Source organism: Scomber scombrus, chromosome 14 (assembly GCF_963691925.1).
Source record: "Scomber scombrus chromosome 14, fScoSco1.1, whole genome shotgun sequence".
Lineage (NCBI taxonomy): Eukaryota > Metazoa > Chordata > Actinopteri > Scombriformes > Scombridae > Scomber > Scomber scombrus.
The window spans coordinates 7,308,367-7,329,875 of record NC_084983.1 but is presented as its reverse complement, the minus strand read 5'-3'; the positions used below and the strand labels follow the sequence as shown (position 1 = coordinate 7,329,875).

The 21,509-nt window shown below is 39.5% G+C and overlaps 2 protein-coding genes and 2 non-coding genes across 8 annotated transcripts in view; 3 read left to right on the top strand and 1 right to left on the bottom strand.

Annotated features, from left to right (window-relative positions):
- Window positions 1-10,658, top strand: part of abr (ABR activator of RhoGEF and GTPase) — a 132,454-nt gene extending 121,796 nt beyond the window's left edge. For all 5 annotated transcript variants that reach the window (XM_062432728.1, XM_062432732.1, XM_062432730.1 and 2 more), the window contains 7 exons: window positions 5,239-5,298; window positions 5,793-5,902; window positions 6,025-6,164; window positions 7,346-7,480; window positions 7,663-7,768; window positions 7,999-8,152; window positions 9,053-10,658. In XM_062432728.1, the coding sequence (XP_062288712.1) occupies window positions 5,239-5,298; window positions 5,793-5,902; window positions 6,025-6,164; window positions 7,346-7,480; window positions 7,663-7,768; window positions 7,999-8,152; window positions 9,053-9,142 (795 nt within the window). In that variant the 3' untranslated portion in view covers window positions 9,143-10,658. The remainder of the gene's footprint in view (window positions 1-5,238; window positions 5,299-5,792; window positions 5,903-6,024; window positions 6,165-7,345; window positions 7,481-7,662; window positions 7,769-7,998; window positions 8,153-9,052) is intronic.
- Window positions 1,657-1,729, top strand: trnav-aac (transfer RNA valine (anticodon AAC)). The gene has a single exon. It is a non-coding gene; the product is annotated as a tRNA-Val (tRNA).
- trnav-aac (transfer RNA valine (anticodon AAC)) lies at window positions 4,677-4,749 on the top strand. Its single transcript has one exon. It is a non-coding gene; the product is annotated as a tRNA-Val (tRNA).
- An 8,034-nt stretch (window positions 10,659-18,692) lies between the features above and the next one.
- timm22 (translocase of inner mitochondrial membrane 22 homolog (yeast)) lies at window positions 18,693-21,267 on the bottom strand. The gene is made up of 4 exons (XM_062433460.1): window positions 21,000-21,267; window positions 20,201-20,397; window positions 19,308-19,380; window positions 18,693-19,215 (listed from the first exon to the last, which is right to left on the bottom strand). The coding sequence occupies exons 1-4, from the start codon at window positions 21,256-21,258 to the stop codon at window positions 19,139-19,141; spliced, it is 606 nt and encodes a 201-aa protein (XP_062289444.1). The 5' UTR covers window positions 21,259-21,267; the 3' UTR covers window positions 18,693-19,138.
- Between the last annotated feature and the right edge of the window lie 242 nt (window positions 21,268-21,509).

The following is a 21,509-nucleotide window of genomic DNA, read 5'->3' as shown; positions in this document are numbered from 1 at the left end:
TGAAATAATATAATGATTGAGTGAGTTTTATTCATGTCTAGGTTAGGATAAGAGTTCAGATAACCCCTCTGGAGTCAATACTGTAGTTTAATTTGTTCTGACATCATTGCTTATACTGACGCTTCACTTTTTCATCTCAGATAAGCACTTCAATGCAGTTTGTGCTTGTGTTTAACTCAAATTCCAAACATTAAAGGTATATTTCTCTCTTTCTCTGCTCTGAAGTGCCGGGTTAATCCCCCATTCTGTTCGCATCAGTGCCCTTACTCACTCTGGCTGCAGGCAGGGCCGTGTTGCATAAGTGTAGTACGTGTCTGTGTTGCTGTTTACAGGCCTTCTAAGAGAGTCACACACTGCCTGCAGAGATGCAGGACTACTCTGCAAATCACAACCCTCTGCCGGCTGGAAGCCTGCGCCGATTGGCTCAAACGAGGAAGTGAGGGGAGAAGGCAACATGGCAACCGAGTCAAAGACCTCACATGGCTGGGGTGACATCAGCAGCTGCCGAGTAAAGAGGCTCACTACTACTGATGCATATATAAACATTATGCTCATGTGGTTCATCGGTTTAAAAATAGTCATGTTGCTCGTACACAATGAAGAAAATATACTATAGCGTGATGTGATAGGTCGGGGTAAAAAAAGAAAAGAGTCGGTCGTTGCATAAACAGTTCTTGTAATCCCACTAAAACCAAGGAAGTGTGCAGTTTGAGCTACATTCTAATTAAAGAACTAATAAAAGCCTTTCTGCAGCTGAATGAATATTTAATCAGCCAGAGCACAGCGATGTGATGAAACACAAAGGACAAATTAAATAGAATTCATTATTTTAGCATATCTAAAGATCAAGTTGTGTTTTGAATGTTGTCACCAGCATGCCTTAGCTCTCTAGCACAGCTAATAAAGTGTGCCGGGATTTTATTATTAAGGGCTTTACACTTCATTGCAGTAATGGACTTTTAGCTTAAAACGTCTTGGTTTTTTTCATAATGCCTGTAGTAAGATTTTTTATTTTTTTGTCTTACAGCTGCATAAACCAGTGTGCAGAACAAACAAGCACCCACACCCACACTTCATTACAACCCTAAGATTAACCCTGAGTAGCATACAATATGATATAAAAAAATGTAAATGAAAATGTTTTCTTACTTATGTTTGAATGTATAGACTAGTAAATCTTCTCTAATTGTAACTTTCAGCATTCATTTCTCAACACAAGTTAAACACATATTACAGGTCATATTACAGGTGTGTGTTTTGTGCTTGCAGTGCTTGTCAGCTGTGAGAAATGCTTCCATGTATAATATTCTGATGGATTGATCACCACACTAAAAGGCCCTGAGGCCAAACATGCTCTTATAACATATGTATGGTCTTTGCAAGGCTGCTTGGCAATACATGTGCTGACTTTTCTAACAAATGAAGAACCTGGATCTATTATTCTTCTGTTGTACTGCAGGAAATGTTGTGTAGGAAATGTAAACAGCACCAGAGGGTGAGTAGGGGTGGCAGACCTCTGACTGTCCCGCTGTGTCAGTCCGTTGTTGCTGTCAGTCTCATACAGGCTGCTGCAACGCGACGGCTTATGTGTGACTTCACACCAACGAAGGAGGAAAGGGATTATGTTTGCAGAGCGGGGGGGAAAGGTATCAGCCAGTTCCCGTAGTGTAGTGGTTATCACGTTCGCCTAACACGCGAAAGGTCCTCGGTTCGAAACCGGGCGGGAACAGCCCTTTTTCTTATCTCTTTTGAGCTAAATAAATCAAGGAACCAAAATTGAATATACAATAACACTGTTGGCTGTTTGTGAACAGTGTTCTATGTGTATACAGTAGCTTAATGGTTGACAAACGAGGCTAAACTGGTGAATGACTCACCAGTTTATTATTTGATCAGAACAAGCAGCGCATTGTGACTTTTTTGCCACATTTTTAACAGTGTACTCATTGTTTAATCTCGAGTTTTGGTTATCAAATTGTCTGAAAAGCATTCAAACAGATTGACAGTATAAACCAGTTTTCACTCAGAAGGCTGTGTCACCTCATGTCGCCTTGTGAATCTTCATAAAAAGCAAATAAAAATGATACAAGTCCCTGTTTCTCTCTTTGTTGTAAATAATGAAAGAGGGTACCGACAGCTTGTTCTCCTGTCTGTACGAGGATGAAGAAGACCATGTGGTGGCAAAACACCCCCGACTTATCTTATCTGCTTTGTTCTGTCCCTGTAGATCGGTCGGGGTCGAGTACAGGCTGTATGTACTTCCTTGGCTTTGAAGTTTAGACTCTTGGTTGTGATATTTCTACCTGTCCTCTGGTTGGCAACCGGGAGCAGGGGAGACGTACTGAAATCAACCATCTATTTTTCTCTTGAGCCTATATGTGGGTCGTATCACATGGCAGCCACATGCCTCCTGTTGCAACCCTGACTTATTTCATACGCTGAAACACACAGAAGAGCGATTAGAGGACGACGTGTGTGTGTGTGAGCATACAGGGGTCAGGTTTAGTAGACCATACACTCATAGAAAGTAAATGGGCAGCAGTGTAACCAGCTGAGCCCCAAACCTGGAGCACACTCAGACCTACATTATGAGCTACTTATTGTACAAAACAATGAGCAAAATGCCAGCTGAGTCCTCGAAAACACATACACACACACACACACACACACACACACACACACACACACACATATATGTATTTATTGTATTCTATATAAAGAAAAGGCTTCAAAAGTGTGCCAATTGGAATGCATGCAAATGGGTCGTATGCAGTGCTCCGCTACATTTGAAGAATCTCTATGTTTTGCTTCAGGCTGCAGTCTGCTCCGGCTTCTCTTTAATCATATAGCCGCGATGGTCTTCATAGCCGTACAAAGAGAGGTTTGACACAGGACTGATGCGATCCTAATTAGAACCATATTAGCCCGAGGATGACACATTTTTGACTTTTATCTTTTCCTTGACATATGCATGAATGCGCACACATACTGTAGACGCTCATGTGCGTGAATGCGCACACATACTGTAGACGCTCATGTGCGTGAATGCGCACACATACTGTAGACGCTCATGTGCTTATAATCCCCTTCGAGCAGGAAGTTGGTCATTGTACTTTTCAGCCTTTTTGGACTGTAATGAAAGGCAACTAAAGCTATGGTCTGTAATGTTATTTGCTTTACTAAACATCATATTTTATCACATTTTCAGATTTAGACTATTGAGACAAGCTTTATTTCTCTATTTTGGGTGTTTTTGGTCTTGAATAGAAATCTAGGCTGCCCTAACCCTAACCCTAAACTCTAACCCTAACCCTTCTTAGTCTGTTACCTGCTGCCCTCTTCCCACTGGTTTCCTGGCTGAGCCGTCACTCAGCATAAAAAACCTTCAATCCTCCCGCCGCTTTGTTCAAACCAGCCACCTGGACACATCCCTCCATAAGTCACAATTCACTTCAAACAAAGCTGTTTCTCATCACGCAACCCTTCTCCTTAATATTTAGCGTTTTTTCTTCGTGCAGCCTCCTTAGCCAAGCTGTTCTCAGTCATCCCTTTAAACCAACTCATTTCCCAGGAAAGGAGAGAAAAGGAAAGGAAAGGAAAGGGGGGGAAATGGGGCCAAGTTCCTCTCGAAGTATTTTTTAATAAAAAGGAGTCCAGTTGAGGATACAGTTTCTAGATGGGGTCATTGAGTGTAACCACTGCCTGTAAAGGATCCCTCTTTGTTTTTACAACCCTATGCATTCATTTTTAATCAGGTTTTTTAGAAATTAGCAAAGGGCAACAGGGAGGAAATCATTTGGAGAAACAATTTTTTTTTCTTTTTTTAGTAAGTCTCCTTCGAAGGGGGTTACACGAGGAGTCAGCAGTAAGTCCTGGATCCTTGCCCAGTTCTCTTTCTTGGCAGTAACTGTGTAAAGACCCAATTGCAGTGATTACCTGTCCCTCATCTCAAACCCCAACCCTGCTGGGGAAAACAGGCTTTAACGATAATTGGAATGCGTGAAACCGATGCCAAATGGCCTTTTTATGAGGTAATGAAATACACTCACTGAGAACTTTTAATGGCTGCTGCCTAATGCTGACAGGAGAAGCGTGCTTACCTAACATTCACTATTATAAGTTGAATCCGTCTCTACGCCGGGTTGTAAAGACGTAAGTGTAGTGCAGACACTCAAACAGCCTATAAAAAAGACATTAGCTTCTTGTGGCCTCACACGCCGAAGCAAAGACTCCAGGAGACTTACAACAACAACATATTTCCATCTATCATGTCTCAGAGGGCATCACGGGACGTCTGGTCCAGACTCAGAACGTGTGCGGTGAAGTAGGCTAAGTGTCTGAGGAAATCTGGAGCCCTTGTCGGACCCCCCGAGAGACTGCCCAAGGGCATGTGTAGCAAACATAAGTGTCTTCAATCTTTCCCGAAGTAGACTTGGTGACGGTGTTTTTGTAAAGCAGCAAAACCCAAACAACCGCAGCTAAGACTTTGATGTGGTCCAGAGGTTAGACACACCAAGAGGTTCAAAGCTGAAATTCCGACACCTTCTTCTCACCTTTAAACTTTGTGAGTTGCAGTTTTGCTTTTCTTGTCTGCACATTTACATGGTTACAGATGTTCCCTCGATCAGGTCTGTCTCAGTAGATGTATGCCGAGCAGGGGAGCGAGCTGTCAGCCAGTTCCCGTAGTGTAGTGGTTATCACGTTCGCCTAACACGCGAAAGGTCCTCGGTTCGAAACCGGGCGGGAACAGCCCTTTTTCTTGAGAGTGGATTCACTTTAAAAAGCTCTGACACTTCAGAACCAAACATACACATGCGGAGCGAATCACGCTTTTCCCCACCAGTTGTCGGCCTCTTGGGAGTTCGAACACTGCTCGGAAAAACATATTTTGGAGCGAGTTTGAGTTTCCCATCACCACGATTTTAGTTTATGTAAATATTAAAGAGCGTGTCTGGGAATACACACTGAGTTGGTTACTTCCTTATTTTGTATTAAAAGTATTCTCCACAATTCATGTGGGAAAAGCGTGTGATTGAAATTGTGTTTCGGTGGCTCTGCTCTGGTTTCATAAAACATAGTCAAAACCCTGAAGTTCTTCTTTGTGAGTGTACAGGTATCTATTCTAGCGTTTCCCCGTAATGCTATCATACAGAAACTGTGTATGAATAAAGTAATGTGCCCTTATTTGGTCAAATATCTTATCATCTAATGTCTCTCTGTCTCTGTTGTGTCTTTCAGCTGGATCCTCAGACCGTTCAGTCCAAGAACTGGCACATGGACGTCATAGAGATGAACGGGGTAAAGATATTCAGATTATGACATATGCTCTGTGATGAGTTGTGTTGTGTTTGGCTAAGGCGATGCAAGGTTGGCCCACTTTTCTGTTTGCACAATGATTTTATTCAGCAGTCTTAACAGTGCTGGTATCACCTTACATCCCCGCAGGACAGTCAAAGCTGGATTTAAATTTATATTGTTAGATTTAGTTAGATTAAGTGTGATGTCCTTTAAAGTACAGACATTTTGTGCACAGACTTTTAAAAAAGAACTTTGCCATATGAAGAGCTGTTAATAACTTTGAGAAAGAACTATATTCAGTGGAGACATCTGTTTGGCTCTAATGTTTAAAAAAAAAAAACCTAAACATTATCCTGAAGATGTGAGATATGTAACTGTATCTGTAGCTAATTCTTTAAATGTATGATTAATAATCTCAAAAGCTTTAAAACACTATGTGAAGAAAGCGGGTTGTGATGCACTTTCCTTCAGTTATGTTCTTTGTCCGTCATCAGATTAAAGTGGAGTTCTCCATGAAGTTTACAAGTCGGGACCTAAGTTTGAAGAGGACACCGTCCAAAAAACAGAGCGGGGTGTTTGGAGTCAAAATCAATGTGGTGACAAAGTAAGTAGGTTCTGAAATGGGCGATGACCTGATGATGTCATGAACAGTCTACAAAAAGACCCAGAATTGTTTACATGTCAACGGTAGCAAATCTGTATAACTTCACCTGTAAACGTCCACAGGCGCGAGCGCTCCAAGGTGCCTTACATCGTCCGCCAGTGCATTGAGGAAGTGGAGAAGAGGGGGATTGACGAAGTGGGAATCTACAGGATCTCAGGGGTGGCCACGGATATCCAGGCCCTCAAATTAGCATTCGACACCAGTAAGACTTCACTCACTGTCTCTCTATGTGATCTCTCACTTCTATCATTTGTATGAAGATCAAATGGTAACATTTATTAGGTTGGTTTTTTTTGTCAGTACTTTGTAGTACTGTAGAGTAAATAAACCCAGAAACATACTTATTTTCCTTCTGGGATGATAGTTTGAATCATTTATGCTTTCACAGGTTTCTCACTGGTGATAAAAACGTCTTTAGAAGTTTTATTTTTAATAATAGTAGTTCTTACGTTTTGAGGTGATGTCTAGTTGCATGAGAAATATCTCCCCACAGGATTCACTGGCTCAAATACGGTTCTTTGGTCACGACTCACTGCAGTCCAGCTCTTTTTTTTTTCTTTCTTTTTTCCTGGTAATGTTTTGATTAGTTTTCCACAGGCTCTTGCTCTCACCAAGGTAACAGGATTAAAGAATACTGTAAAAAACAGTACAGATAATGCTCAGCTAAAGACAGTCAGGGGGGTTCAGAGGAGACGCAGAGACCTCTGTTATTTCTGATAGGGGCTAGAATCTGGTGCTTTTTTAACACAGTTTTATCTAATGTAAAGTGTTACAGTGGGACACAGTTCATTGCATTTGCCATTCATTTGATTACTTTGAGATTTTACATATTATTGTTATATGGAGATAGAAAATTGGCAAGAAAAATGACCCCACTAATATTATCAAATTGATTTTAAACATAAAGCTCAGCACTAATATGTATTTGTTTTGCTGTGGACAGGTTATTAAATGTTCTCTGTTGAGGTCATGAAATGTGAAATTTGATTTCAAAAAGTGTGCTACAACCATAGTATGTTTGGAAGTTTGGGATGTTGACTTACTGAGGTCATAATAGCTGAGGTCTTTGCTCCAACAGTCATGTAGGGAGGCGATTTGTGAGAACTGGCAGTCAGGGAGGCCAGGACAGAGATGAGGAGCAGCAGCTGTCAAGTGTTTAAGTGTTTTGTTGCGCAAGTGCCTCTTAGTGTCAGTCACAACTGCTTCTACATCAGAGCAGAGCCCACCATCACCTTTCTTTTCCCTGGGTCATTACGAAGCACGTCTGCATCTCCTTCTGTACGTGGGGTTATTTAGAGATGATATCATTCCTGGAAAGAGGAGCGAGCAGCTGAGTTATTGTGAGCCTCTAATAATGTGTCCTGTTTATACTCTGGCTTGTAGATACCAAAGACATCCTGGTGATGCTGAGCGACATGGACATCAACGCCATCGCAGGGACGCTCAAGCTGTACTTCAGGGAGCTGCCGGAGCCTCTGCTCACCGACCGCCTCTACCCGGCCTTCATGGAGGGCATATGTACGACCTTTCATCCCCCTTAAAACTTTCACATTAGGCCAGGAAGTGTGCGTTTGTCATCAGTGGGCCGTTGTAGAGGTTTACAGGGCGGTTAAAGTTGCCCAGCTGGAAGAGATAAGGGCTGAAGTTTAAAAGCTGTCATGCCATAATTGGATCTGACATCTTTTTCCTCTCCTCCGCAGCTCTGTCAGACCCGGCTGCCAAGGAGAACTGCATGATGCACCTCCTGCGCTCCCTGCCTGACCCCAACCTCATGACCTTCCTCACTCTGCTGGAGCACCTCAAACGGTACACACACACACACACACACACACACACACACACACACACACACACACACACACACACACACACACACACACACACCCCAGCCTTGGAAAAATAACACTCACAGCTTCCCAGTATAACCACAGTCATCTGCTGTACTCGCTGTCCACTGCGCAGTTTCTGCTGACAATAATAATGACCGTCACTGTCGCATTAACCCCGTTCCTGCCTGTTGGTTTGTGCTCCTGCAGGGTGGCTGAGAAGGAGCCCATCAACAAGATGTCCCTTCATAACCTGGCCACCGTGTTTGGCCCCACTCTTCTCAGGCCCTCAGAGTCAGAGAGCACGAAGGCACAGCACATCACCTCCGCCTCTGACATCTGGTCACACGACGTCATGGCACAGGTACCTACACATACTTCACAGTTGCATGTGTATGAGAATATACATATTGTTGATACAGGGGAACTGAGTGTATGCAGTAAACGGCCTGTGCACATGTTTTCCGGTTGAATTTTACTCCCACGATGCTAAGTGACCCGTGTCACTGCGGTCTATTCCCCCAGCTGTATTTAGGCTCCAGGACATCCATTCAGCCCTACTGAGAGATGAGCTTCCTGTGCACAAATGTCTTTTCTTGGCAGAAACAAGAACAACATCCAGAGTAAATCATCTGTTTGTATAGGGGCATATTTAAATTCTAAATGTTTATTGGATGAGTATACAAAAATGTCAAACACCCCTGAAAGATGATTCCACTGGATTATCTTGAACAAATCATAATCTCATACTGAGACATGAGCCCTCATTATAATAAAAGAACCCATCTAGCAAAATTGAAGAGAGTAGCAGCAGTTCCTAGATGTTTTTAAGTTCGCTGAGTTCTTTGAGTAGTAAAATGTTTATTTTATAATCAATTAAAAGCTAGAAACATTTTCCTGGTGAGCTTCTCGCAACATTAAACAACCAATCAATCAAAAACTACAATTTCCAGACATGTGCCAGTCTGATGAAACCGATTAAAAGGGAGATTAAGGGAAATTAGTGGAGCAGACTGAGACATTAGACTGATTCACCTGTTTTCATAAAGCTGATTTTCTAGACGTACCAACAACATTTTAAAGTGTTTACAGTCTACCAGAATCTGTCCTACATATTTAATAATTTAATCATAAAAAACATATTTAAACTGTGTTTAAACATAGTTGCATTGAGGGAAAGAATAGGAGTAGACATAGGCAACCAGGGTAATGTGGATAAGATGATTGTAAAGTCGAATCTCTCTTTTTCTTTGTCCTCTCTTAGGTCCAGGTGCTGCTCTACTACCTGCAGCATCCTCCCATCTCCTTTGCCGAACTGAAGCGCAACACGCTGTACTTCTCCACTGACGTCTAATCCCCACCCACCTCCCTCAGGGCGACCTCTGGAGACGAGAGAGTGAGAGACTCCATACGAACCTTTGGTCCCCGTCGCTCGGTCCCCCTGCCTCGCCTCTCCTCCCAGCAGGCAGCTCGTCTCGACTGTAAAGACCCCACCCCCCCCACCCTTCTTAGTCCCCCACACCCCTCCAGTCTATTCCAAACAGCCCCTCATCAAACATCTCCCCAACCCCCGTCCTGAAAAGAGATGAAGCTGAATACGTAGGGAGGTGGTGAAGGAGATTTCCTGGTTGTTTAGTAGTCACGTGTCATGTCATGTTTATAATATGAGGAGAGCAGAGCCACCCACCCCTCCGCCTCCCACCGACAAGACCGCACGGCATTCTGGGACCACAGTGGGAAAAGTGGCGGTGGTAGTGTGAGGGGTACTGGAGGTCACAGTCCTCCAACACAGGATCATGTCCAGGGATGTGACTCCGGCTTTAATGATCTCAGAAACCGGTCGACTCGCAACCTCCAGCGTGACACTTTTTTTTCCTGATCAGAGGCATTCCAGTAAAATGGCATTTACATGTTTTATAACTCTGTTCAACAGCTGTTTTGTTTCCTTTTTCTGTCTTTCTGGCTTTGTGCATGTGGTGGAGGAGGCCAGGTGTGTAAGAGACAATGTGGATGTACATATATGAGTGAGCGAGTGAGTGTGTGTTTGTGTTTAAGGGACTATGAGAACTTGTGAGGTTTAGAAGTGGCTGGAAAACCGTCTTACTAAGTAAATGACTGGTGACACGTCTCTTTGAGCTGACAAACAAGAGAGAGCTGCCCTCCCCAGTGAGTCTTGGCCAAATTAGCCCTATTTATTTTAAATATATATAATATGTGTGCCTGTACAGTTCTGTGCAACTAGAGAAATGCTCTAAGGAGTCTGTTTTTTGAAGTTTATTCAGGTAGTGATGTTATTTTTAGATTTTCTCATGCACCATGTCCATGGCTGGTAAGCTGTACTAAAAGAAAAATCACCAGAAAGTCTGCCAATGAATTTCAGATCACTTTGTAGAGGAGAAGGGGCACTCTGTGACATGAGGGTTGTTGGGGAAAAAAACACAATGAATGGAACATTTTAGCTTTTTTTTCTTGTTGTTGCATTGCAAGCCTGTTCCAAGTGTCTTACTGCACTGGTATAATCTATAGGATGATTTGTGTAGTTGCCCTCATTGCATGTTCAGCTTGTCAATCAAACCAGGCCAGGTAACACAAAGGTAGGTCGTCTCTGCTATAGGCCCTCGCTAAGACCAGCAAATAGCCCATCTCTGCTCTGTACAAAGCCAACCTTTCTGCTATCAAGCCTGCGACATATCTTAAAATACTGTAAACACTGCTAGATCAGTACTATTTGATATTTTTAATATAAGATTAAAATAAAATAAAAATGTTGTATTTTACTTCCTTTGAGAAGAATTTCAATATACTGTAATATTGAGGCTAAATGTCAATGTGAACTTTTCCCCCCTTTTTTTTAGTAAAATAAAAGTTACCAAAACACTCTAACTTTGTGTCCTTCTGTGATTTATGTTCTGTGATATCAGTGATACTCTTCTGACTGCAACACTGCCCTGTATACTAATGTTCATTTGTAATGGATCATTTTCAACCAGTATGCATAGATCTGTCAGAATGATGACTTCCTTTTTATGTATTTTTTCCACATGATACGCTCAATTAATTCATCACATGAATTAATTTCATCAAGTGTTCGGAGGGTCGGTTCTATACACCACATTAGGATCTTTTAGTTTCAGATCTTTGCATATTGCACCACCTGGTGGCCAATTTTACAAACTGTTGAAAGTGTCCACAAGTGAAAGTTTAAACTCTGATGACTGAAAAATTGCTTTTTAATCTTCAAATATGTAATGTATGTATGTTCTTTTACAGTTATGTCGACAGGATTAAAATACAGCATGTAGTAAACTAAACTCTTCAATCAGAGTAGGCCTAGTCCAGGCAACACAGATTTTGACTCAAAACAATGCAGGCTGTGTGGCCCCTGCAAACATGCAAAGGAAGCCCCAGCTCAGTGGAAAAGGGGTAGAGGCAACAAGCGCCTTTTAGCGTCAACAGTAATATTTGTTTCTTTTTTTGATCATACGTTCCCAAGAAAAGAGCACATTTTTTACCCTGCTTTTGTAGTTCATCAAAATTACTTTTAACAATAAATGAAGCGCTGATTAAATTATTGTTTAAAATTGTTGGAAGCTCTTTTGGAAACGCTAACAGTGAGTATTAAAAAGCTAACTAAGCTGAGTTTTATTACAAAAGAACAGCAAAAAATTATAGCCGGTTTTAGATTGTGTTTGACTTTCCTTGTTCAGTATTTGGCATTATTAAACAAGCCTACTTAGCAACATTATTTCACAAAATGATTTTTAGTCCACAGTTGCAAAATGGGCTTATAAGTATTTTACCTTTAAATACTTTGTTTTGATAATTGACTTTGAAATAAGCATTAACATGCAGAAGTTTGACTGATGCAGCACCATCTTCAACTGTGATGTAAATTATCCCGTCACTCAGTTTACTAAACAATAGTTAAACCATGACCATAATGGAAGAATACAGTGGTCGTCATTGCTAAATATAATTACATTTTTGAGTGTAATTATTCTTGAGTACATTTTAATTATCTCAGAAATGTAGCTATTAGCACAAAATGTTAGCAGCAGTATATGAGGTCAATTTTTCTTTTGTTTACTTCAGGAAATACAAAATTAGTCACATAATTACAAAAACTAATTACATTTTTACTTAAAATTAGTTGAACTGTTTAACTATAAGATGTTCTTTTCATGTGGTGTTTATCATGGACTGAGAATCAGTGTTATAAAGACACCACTGTGCCCCAGTACACATCACCTGTTTAAACACAAGGACTATGGTAAAAGAAAGAAAAAACAAAAGGCCTGAAATAATCACAGAAAAAAAAAAACAACTTAATGCAGATGTTGGAAAAATATCTTATAGTACGTTATTTGTTCAGTTCAAATGCAGATAAATATTTTTTTAATAGTTTTATTGGATAAGAAGTTAAGTGTTGAGTAACATGTTAAATGTGTTATGATAATGTTCACCACTAATACAAAGTAGACCAATGCCAATTAGGACCTGTTAATTATGAATTTTTGAATGTTTTGTTTTATTTTGCACTGTTAGAATGTATAAACTGTAACTGTGTGGACACATTACACAGTTCAAGACTTTGAATGAGCTTAATACTGTGAGTAAGATAAAGTATTCCTGAAAAAGATACCTGGCTGCCAAAAGTAAGCTGATTCAACAAGAAGTTTGTTTAACTGGTGATCTGAATACAAGTTTTTTGGTTTGATTAGACATTTACACATTTACAGTCTTGTTGCTATGACTAGAAAACATTGATAAAACTTAAATTAAATCAAGTTCTCAGCTGATGTATCTCTTTTCCACTCAGGCACCTCCCTTCTGCTTTCATTGTTGAGCGTCCTGCAAGAGATGGACTCCCTGAAATCGTCTGGATCCTGGACGATGATGACAACGTTGTTCTCCTGGACTAGGTTTCTTCTGACGAGGATGAAGGTGAGGCTCAGGTAGGTATTGGTGTAGGTGCCGTCATTCCTCCACTCCCCTCTGACGATGAGGATGAGTTGTAAGAAGACGACCATCAGAGTGTAGACAGAAGTGAAGAGGAGGATGAAGACACTGATGACAGCAAGGACCCGGGTGACTGGGCAAGTGAGGATTCTGGATTTGAAAGTCTCCTCGATGAGAAGATGAGGACTTCAGACCTCGCTCTCCTCTTGTCCAGCAGCTCCCATCTGAGGACTTTTGGCAGGGTTGGAGAGAAGACTACCCTCCTCTTCACGCTGGTCCTCTTGATGCTGGTCCTTTGGAGCCTGAAGAATGTGCTCCTTCTACCTCCGGCCTCAGCTCGTCCACAAAGAGGAGCATAGAAAACAGTCAATTGGAAGAGGAGAGGGCCAAGCGGCCTAGGTGGAACCCTGAAGACTCAGCTCCCTCAGCGCCCGGCCCCAGACTTGATGCACAAACTTGATATTCTACTAACAAAAACAAATACTTGGAAAAAGGAAGACTTTAATTAAAGAACACCCAACAACAGAATTTAAATTCATGTGTGATTCAGACTTGACAACTAATAAAGTTAAAATGCAGGATGAGGAAAAATAAATCAGCTGTAACGTAGGACTCATCTTAGATTTTCTAGATGCAGATGCTGTGATTTAATCACGCCTTTGACACAATCAAGCATAAACTCTTACAGTCCCTCAAAGCATTTGGTTTTGGTAATAAATGTATTGACATCCTCAGTAGGTTTTACAAAGACATTAACAGCTCAGTTATAATTAATTTTAATAGCCCAAAAAGATCCTGAATTACCAGAGGGGTCTGGCATGGTTACCCTATTTCTCCTTTTTTATTCGTTTTAGTCACAAATCCTCATTCTTTCTGACATGGTTTCAAAGATATGTTAATCATATTACATATCTTTTTGATGAATGTAGTAATATGCTGTCCTATGGAAGCTTGACGTCTGCATTCAATTACTTTCAGAGAATTTAACTTGTGCTATTCCAAATGGATCAATTTAACTTGTAAAAAGTTACTGTGAAAATAATCATATCGCCAGTATCACGCTTTTACTGATGTTGGATAGAATTGAACTAACAGATTAAAAAATATAACACTATGCACATTTCTTTTCAAAGAATAAAATTGTTCCCAGATGCAAGTTTCCTTCCAGTACTGACTTCCTGCTTCAATCAGTCTCCCAAGTGAAGCATCCACACTGCCCAGATGTTTAGTGAAAGTTAAACCGTGCAGTTTCTGTGCTAGCTGCTCATTTCATGTTCTGTTATTCTCTCGGGATGTTTCCAATCACTAAACCCAGCAACAAATGCGTTTCAGTGTGTTGATAAAACTTTATAAACAAAGCAATACATTACTCTGGTGGATGGTGAATATATAATCCATTCCTGTGGTACAGATTCACCACTGTGAAGGTGTCCAGTCAGTGTGTCATGTTAGGTCACCATCATCCTTGTCTTTGTCCTCTTTTCCGTTAGCTAGCTAAGGCTGTGCATTGTTGGTGGAGGGCTACACTTCCAGGCTATCATCACCATTAGCTAGCTCAATATCCTCCATCGGAATGTTCCAACTATTCATCACTTTTAGCTTTTTTGAAAAAGATACATTTCTTATTGGCAGAACATTTTATAAATTGCAGCCACTTCTTTCTCTACATTTTCTTTTTTTCCTGTTGGTCACCCCAGTGGGTTTCCCACCGGTGTTCTGACCTACCAACATGATGTGCAGATATGTAGAGTGTGTCAAAGGCGAGAAAAATATTACAGTGTTCACGCCCATAATTTTACACTACCTGGGATTATCATCATGGAAATTAAATGAAATTGGACTAGATTAAAATGTTATCTCTGAAATTAGCAAGAAGAAAAATTTAATGCAGCTTATTTTTCAGGTGTTTCAAATAGCTTATGACAAACTAGCTGTTTGGGTGCATGGAAAATATACTGTAATATCGTAGTGTTTTGAAGCATCTTCATGTTGTGGCTGCTGGAGGTGGAGCTAGTATGAAATACTTTATATAACGTTAACCGTTTTTTTGCTAACTCTACTCTGATAGTCACTAAAGTTCAAAGTATGTCTGCTTGTATGTGTGTATTTCTGTGTACATGTGTTTACTGTTAGCATTGTATGTATTTATAGTAGTATCAAATAGATATTTCCTACCTGACAGAATGAGCTACCCTTATTACATTTATAGGGGTTGTATGTCTGCTTCTTATACATATTTTGACCTGAGCAGCTTCTAAACAGTGTAGGGATGGATCATTAAAACGGAATAATCATTCATGGGGACCAACGTCAGCCTGTGAGCTTTATTAAAAAACTTTAATCAAGAGTTGAGCTATTTAGTCTAATATGAAGGGGTCATTAACTGCTGCTGGAGAGCATTTTTCACTTTCAGCCAATAGGAAGATGGCTAATGTGAGAATGTTATACTGTCGCCCCTGGCAACTTTAACTCGGTGGAACGTTAGTTTACCAGCTAGGGCTCATGCACATCCCTAAGACAGTGTTTTTTTAATCTAGAGTAGGTCATTATGAGCAACTGTAAAATTGACAGATAGAACAATCATGAGACTGAATTTCCTTGGAAACAACAGTAGCCTACTATTTGATATTTGTAATATAAAATTAAATTTTAAATGTTGTATTTTACTTCCTTTAAGAATAATTTACATATAGTGTAATATTGAGGCTAAATGTCAGTGTGTGCTTTCTCCGCTTTTTTTTTTAGTAAAATAAAAGTTCATCAAAACCCTCTGACTTTGTGTCAGTCTGTGATTTAAGATTTGTGATATCAGTGATTCTCTAATGACTGTAACACAGCACTGTATGTTGTATGACTGTACATTTTCTGTTAATCATCAGATATGTAAGATAACATTATAAAGTATATAGAAAACTTTACTCTTCAATCAGAGTGGTTCAGGCATTGTAGATTTCTAAGCTGTCTCAAAACTGTGCAGGTTGTGTGGCCCCTGCAAAGATACAAAGGAAGCCCCCTAGAGGCAATAAACGCCATTGAGCATCAACAGCATTAAGTTCATAAGAAAAGAGCAAATTTGTATCTTGCTTGTGCAGTTTATTGAAATCCCTTTTTACAGAGTTAACAAAATTAAGCGCTGTTTTGGAAACACTGAATATTAGAAAGCTAACAATAGCTTAGTACCAGTTAAGAGAGCTGAAGAAAAAGAAAAAAAAGGTTAATTGCCCATTTTTCTTTTGTGACTTAACTAGTTTGATATTTAGTGTAACAAAACAAGCTTACTTAGCAACATCATTTAACGAAATATTTTCAATCCACCTGACTGTCAAAAGTAATTTGATTGCTTTCAACTGGTGATATTAATAAACGTTTCAAGATTTAATTAATTTCACTGAATATTTGCATACGCAGAATAAAACCAAATACTGTGTTTCATCAGCTCCTGTCAGTGCATTAAGAAATAGTAATAAATAGGTACTAACAGTTATACCTAAAATAAAAACCAACTAATATTTAGCTAATAAAACATTAAAAACACAACAGTTTAGCAGCAGTTCACAGTAGAGAAAAAGGTGCATTAATGTTTGTTTTATATTGTCTCAACTGGGATTTCCGTGTGAACAACCTGAAATGTCTTTTTTGGTATAACTAAAAAACTTGCTGATACAACTTAAGAGAAAATAATTAGAAAAAATAACATGGCGTGATTAGAAAATGTTTAATCTTCATTCGGCTTGTTGTTTCATTGCTGGTAAATGGAAAAGTTAGTTTTCATTTTTAACGAATTGCCTCTACATCCTGCTGTGTGTGTTTTATCATCAGACATCCGCTGCTGCAGGATACATTTCTGACAGTGTATAATACAGTGAGTGGAAAATCACAGCTGCACATCAATATCTTTGCTCTCTCTCTTTTAGATAAGTTATTATTGAATCAGGCTGTATTAGAGATAAATGTCAGTAATAACTCTGAATGTGAGGAAGAAATACCACAAATGATTTGTATATTACTGCAGAACCACTGCAATTAATGAAAAACAAATTGTAAAAAAATTAATGAACAAATTAGTATGATTAATATGTATTTAACATGTGATTAATCTCTCTCTCAGACACGCACATGCTTATGTCATTGATCAACCCAAAGTTACTTAAGGTCAACAGAACATTCTGATCTCTCTCTAACACACGCAGACATCTCTCTGTTTTTAGTAGTTACAGGTGAAGCTGTGGAGGCTGGAGGTCTTCTCCCAGATGACTGCAGGACAAACTCCCCTAATCCCCTCACTAAAACTAGAAAGGTAGCAGCTGTGACAAAGTGCTGATAACTAAAAATCACTTTACAAATTGTTGATGATATCTATTATAAGAACCTTCTTGATTATTATTAGATTCAAATGTACGGACCTACAAGCAGCTGAGAGCGGACGTCAAGAGACCCAGCACCACAGCAGACCTCTGAACCAGTCCCAGCACCCTGCTTTCCAAACTCTACCTGAAGACACAGTGAGTACAACTGCAAAAACACCCTCACAAGCCCCCACCCCCTCCCCTACACACCCCTCCAGCAGCCCCTTACCAGTCACGAGGACGGGGACCGTCCCTACCTATCCTGCACAGAGGAAGCTGTCACCACATGCTTCTCCTGTGTTAGTGGGTTTAGGAAGCTCCTCACTCACACACTTTAAAGTATTAAGTTTAGTTTAAGCTAAAGTTAAGTTAGTTAAGTTAAAGTTAAACTTTAACTATGTCACATTCAGTACAGCATGTTATTGTAAATTCATGTATTTTTTATCTCATGAGTCATACAGTGTAATCCTGTCAATGTAATATATTTAATACAAACTTTCTAAATATTTCTTCATAACCTGCAACAACAGTGTGATCTTTAAGCGTTAAATAATACAGTATGTATAACATGTAAGTTACATAATATTACATGTTAATATTAAACATGTTGTAACACTGATCAGGATATGAACTTTGTCCATATTACCAACACATATTTTAAGTGGTTATTACTGTTATTAAATCATACTTTATTCATATAATTCACAAGTTACTATTTTATCATTTTTTACTGGTTTGTTGTTGAATTCAACAAAATCATCACATCTGAAATGTTACTGCGTTGTGTGAGATTCTCGACTCTTACTGATGTCAAAGCTTCTTAAATACTGAATCAGCTGCAGATGTTATAATATTTGTTGAGGTCTGTTCCAACAAGTCAATTTACTGAGTTATGATAAAATGTTTTAAAATGACTATAATGAACACTTCAACATTTATGATCAAACATGAAACACAACAGCATGACAGTTATATTAAACATCAGATTTTTTAAATAGAGGCAAGTACCTACAACTTAAAATGGCCACATTACTCACACCAGTAATGCTCTACTGCGGGCTGTGCTGTTTGAAACAAATTACATCTTGAATTCTGAGGTAAACATTAAAAATGAAGTCATGTTTTTAGCACCTCAGATAGAAGTGCCCTCTAAAAGTTACACATTTATAGCACTAATGCTCTGAAGTGCATTTATTTCAGTATTTCCATTAATAAGCTGATTTGTGTTGTTTTGGTGAATAATTAATAGTCTGAACTATTTGTCAAAGTTAAATGTCTTGCGTTACCTATACTGTAAAAATACCATGACATAATGACTTGGACAAAATATGTAATCTTGATTAGGTTCTACTGATAATTTATGATACCATCTGCCCCAAATGTATGTAACTGTAAAGACAGTTGATACTCCTGAGGTAATGCACAGAAGAGCAGTCCAGCTGTCTCTCCTGGTGGAAACCCTTAACTCTGAACTCTGTATGAAGTCTGTCTGACACACATCACAATACAAGAAAAAAGCCTTAAATGACTTATTAAAAGGGAATCAACAGATTTGAAGATATGGACACTTGTAAATGCAGTCAAGAAAACAAGTGAGCACAAGTTAACAAAAAAAAGTTTTATTATAAATAATCCTGATGTTTATTAGTTACTGACTCTTAATACCAACGTCCTACAACAAGAACAGTGTTTAATATGAGTCTGATGTGATGTGGTCATGATTAAGAGTGTTTCCATCTTACTACGCCTTCAGCACAGAAGCAGCTCCACTCTGCTCCATTTCTGGAGATTCTCCACATGAAGTTGTTTGGTCAAAGTTTTCATATGATAAAAAGTAACGAGACAGACAGGTTTTTTTTCAGTGTCAGTTAACATCACTGTATACAAACAGGAACCTGTCACTTCCACTGGATACATCAGTCCTGCTTTTACAGTAATCCTCTGTACAGGCAGATATTCACAAGGTTGCATTTCTCAGAGTCTTCACTGGCTCATCCAGATGTGCAACCATTAAGTTATTATCCACAGACAAACTCTTCAGTGGTTCACCGCAGATAATATTCAATAGCAGCAGAGAATGCAGCGAAGCCTCCACATCCCAGCACCCCGGCCTTCACACCAGCTATAAAAACAGAAAGGAAACACACATGTAAGAACATCAGAAATAAAACCGCTCTGCCATCAATTGAAAACATCAAAGGTTTGGTTGCATACCACGAAATCCAATGGCTCCCCCAGTTACACAACCGCTGTACACTGCATTCTTCCAGTCAGATTTGCCTCTATGCTGCAAATGAAGAACAGAAGATACAGATGATGAGTGCAGTTATGTGTGAGAGCTGTAGAGAGAAAATCAGAGAATTGTAATAATTGATTTTTTTTCCATTTTAATTTTGCACAAATAACTCTTACTACTTAGCACTAGAGGGCGCTACCATACCACCAGTATGAGGCAGACCCTCAACTTGGGGTGTTAAATGGTTTTACAAGATGTGGATGAGTAATTCCTTAACAAGCCATCGCTTCATAATTCAAGTGCCATCATGGGTCTGTTGAAGTAGTATAAAGAATACTTGAATCCTGGTTAGCTTATACCTGTGATTTTTTTTTTTTACAACATGAGAGTGAGTGTGCTCTCCAGGCTAGACACACAAAAAAAATATGATATCAACATCTTTCAACCTGATAATACTGGTCCTCTTCAATAGTGTGTTTGCCATTTGTTGTCATGATTTTCCACATTGTTCTCATTGACATAGTAATCATTTCTGCGTTTTTAAAATTATGAGTTCCTGTAATTTGACCACAGATTGCACATTCTTTTTGAGACTGTTAATAGTTGCATGTTACGTAACTGTACTTAAGATACTTCAAAGTTTAAATCCTTGTCCACGAAGTCCAACGACACACTGAAATCCTCTATACTCATTTATTCCTTTGTTTTGAGCTCTTTTTAGACATTTTAGTCCATTTATTCCTCCTGTAGAGCAACTAAAATAATAATGATTCAATGATGTGTAGTATTAAAGTCTTTAGTTTCAGCCACGTTTATGAAGCCATGCAGGTCTGTCCAACATAATAAAAGAGAGGTGGTGTGTGTGACCTACTGATTCAATGATGCACTCTGTGCAGGAGAACATGGCGCCCACGATGGCAAAGTTCTTGGCATACGACATCCCCCTCTGACCCATGTCTCTGAGGACTTCTCGTGCTGTCGGGGTCTTCAGAGGGTCTTTAGGATCGAAGCCAACGTTGGTATCGATGCCTGCTGTGAAAACACCAAAAGCTCCTCCGAGGACGAACCCTGTGGGGAAACATGAGTGTTTAAACAGTTAATTACAACAACATAAGGGGGTGAAATTAATAAAAGATAGTGATATTCTCCTCTGATTAAAGAAAATGACTGTCCTTACAGTGACTGATCATCTTTCTGTAATGAACAGGAATCTATGAAAGGACTGTGACTAACAATTATGTTCAGTATAGATGAATCTGCAAATTATCTCCCTTGATTCATTGTCTTGTATGTAAAATGTCAGATAATACTGGAAAAAGAAGGAAGAAAGAAATATTACACATACATGAAGCCCAAGGTGTCATATTCAAAGTGTGGTTTGGCATTTGTAACTTACAATATGACTTAAACGATTATTAAAGTAGTTGCAGATTCATTTTCTGTTGACTAAATAATCATTTCAGGTCTGTATCATGGAAAACATTTAACACAACCCCCATGCAGAAATCCCAATGCCAGTGTCCTCTTCAAATCCTCATCCCCACACATAGAAACTGACACCACATATTAAACATTGTTTCCAACCGCCTGTAAGCTGAAGCTGGACACACAAACATACAAACACACTGAGCAACTGATGATAATAATAATGTTTAATAATAACTGCTGACCTCCCACACAGGCCAGGACAGACTTGAAGGCGCAGCTCTCCATGCCCCTCTCGATCATCTTCTGGTCATCGCTTTTAAAAGGCACCGGCAGTCCTCCCATTACGGTAGGATTCAGATCCTTTACGGACCTCTTCTCCCCGATAAGGTGGTCCAGAATCGCACTGTACTGAATCGGTGGGTTGTCCATACTCGGACCAGCCAAAGTTGGACCTTGTAAGTCTGAGGTAACAGCATTTGCAGCACCCGTGGAGTCCGCCATGTTTCTCAATGACAGCGCCTTAGGTAAATGTAGTCAAAGACGAGCGGGAGCAGATTCTGCACATTTGTAGTCGCTTATTTTGAGAACGAAAAATAATGGAAACACGGTTACAGTTCTATATATTTCTATATATACACATTAACAGAGTTAAGTTAATATATTTTTCTTCTAGCTCTTTCAAATTATTTTATTCATCACAAGTCTTATTTAAATTCGTGTCAGCACATTCGACACAAAGTCAACCTGCTGCA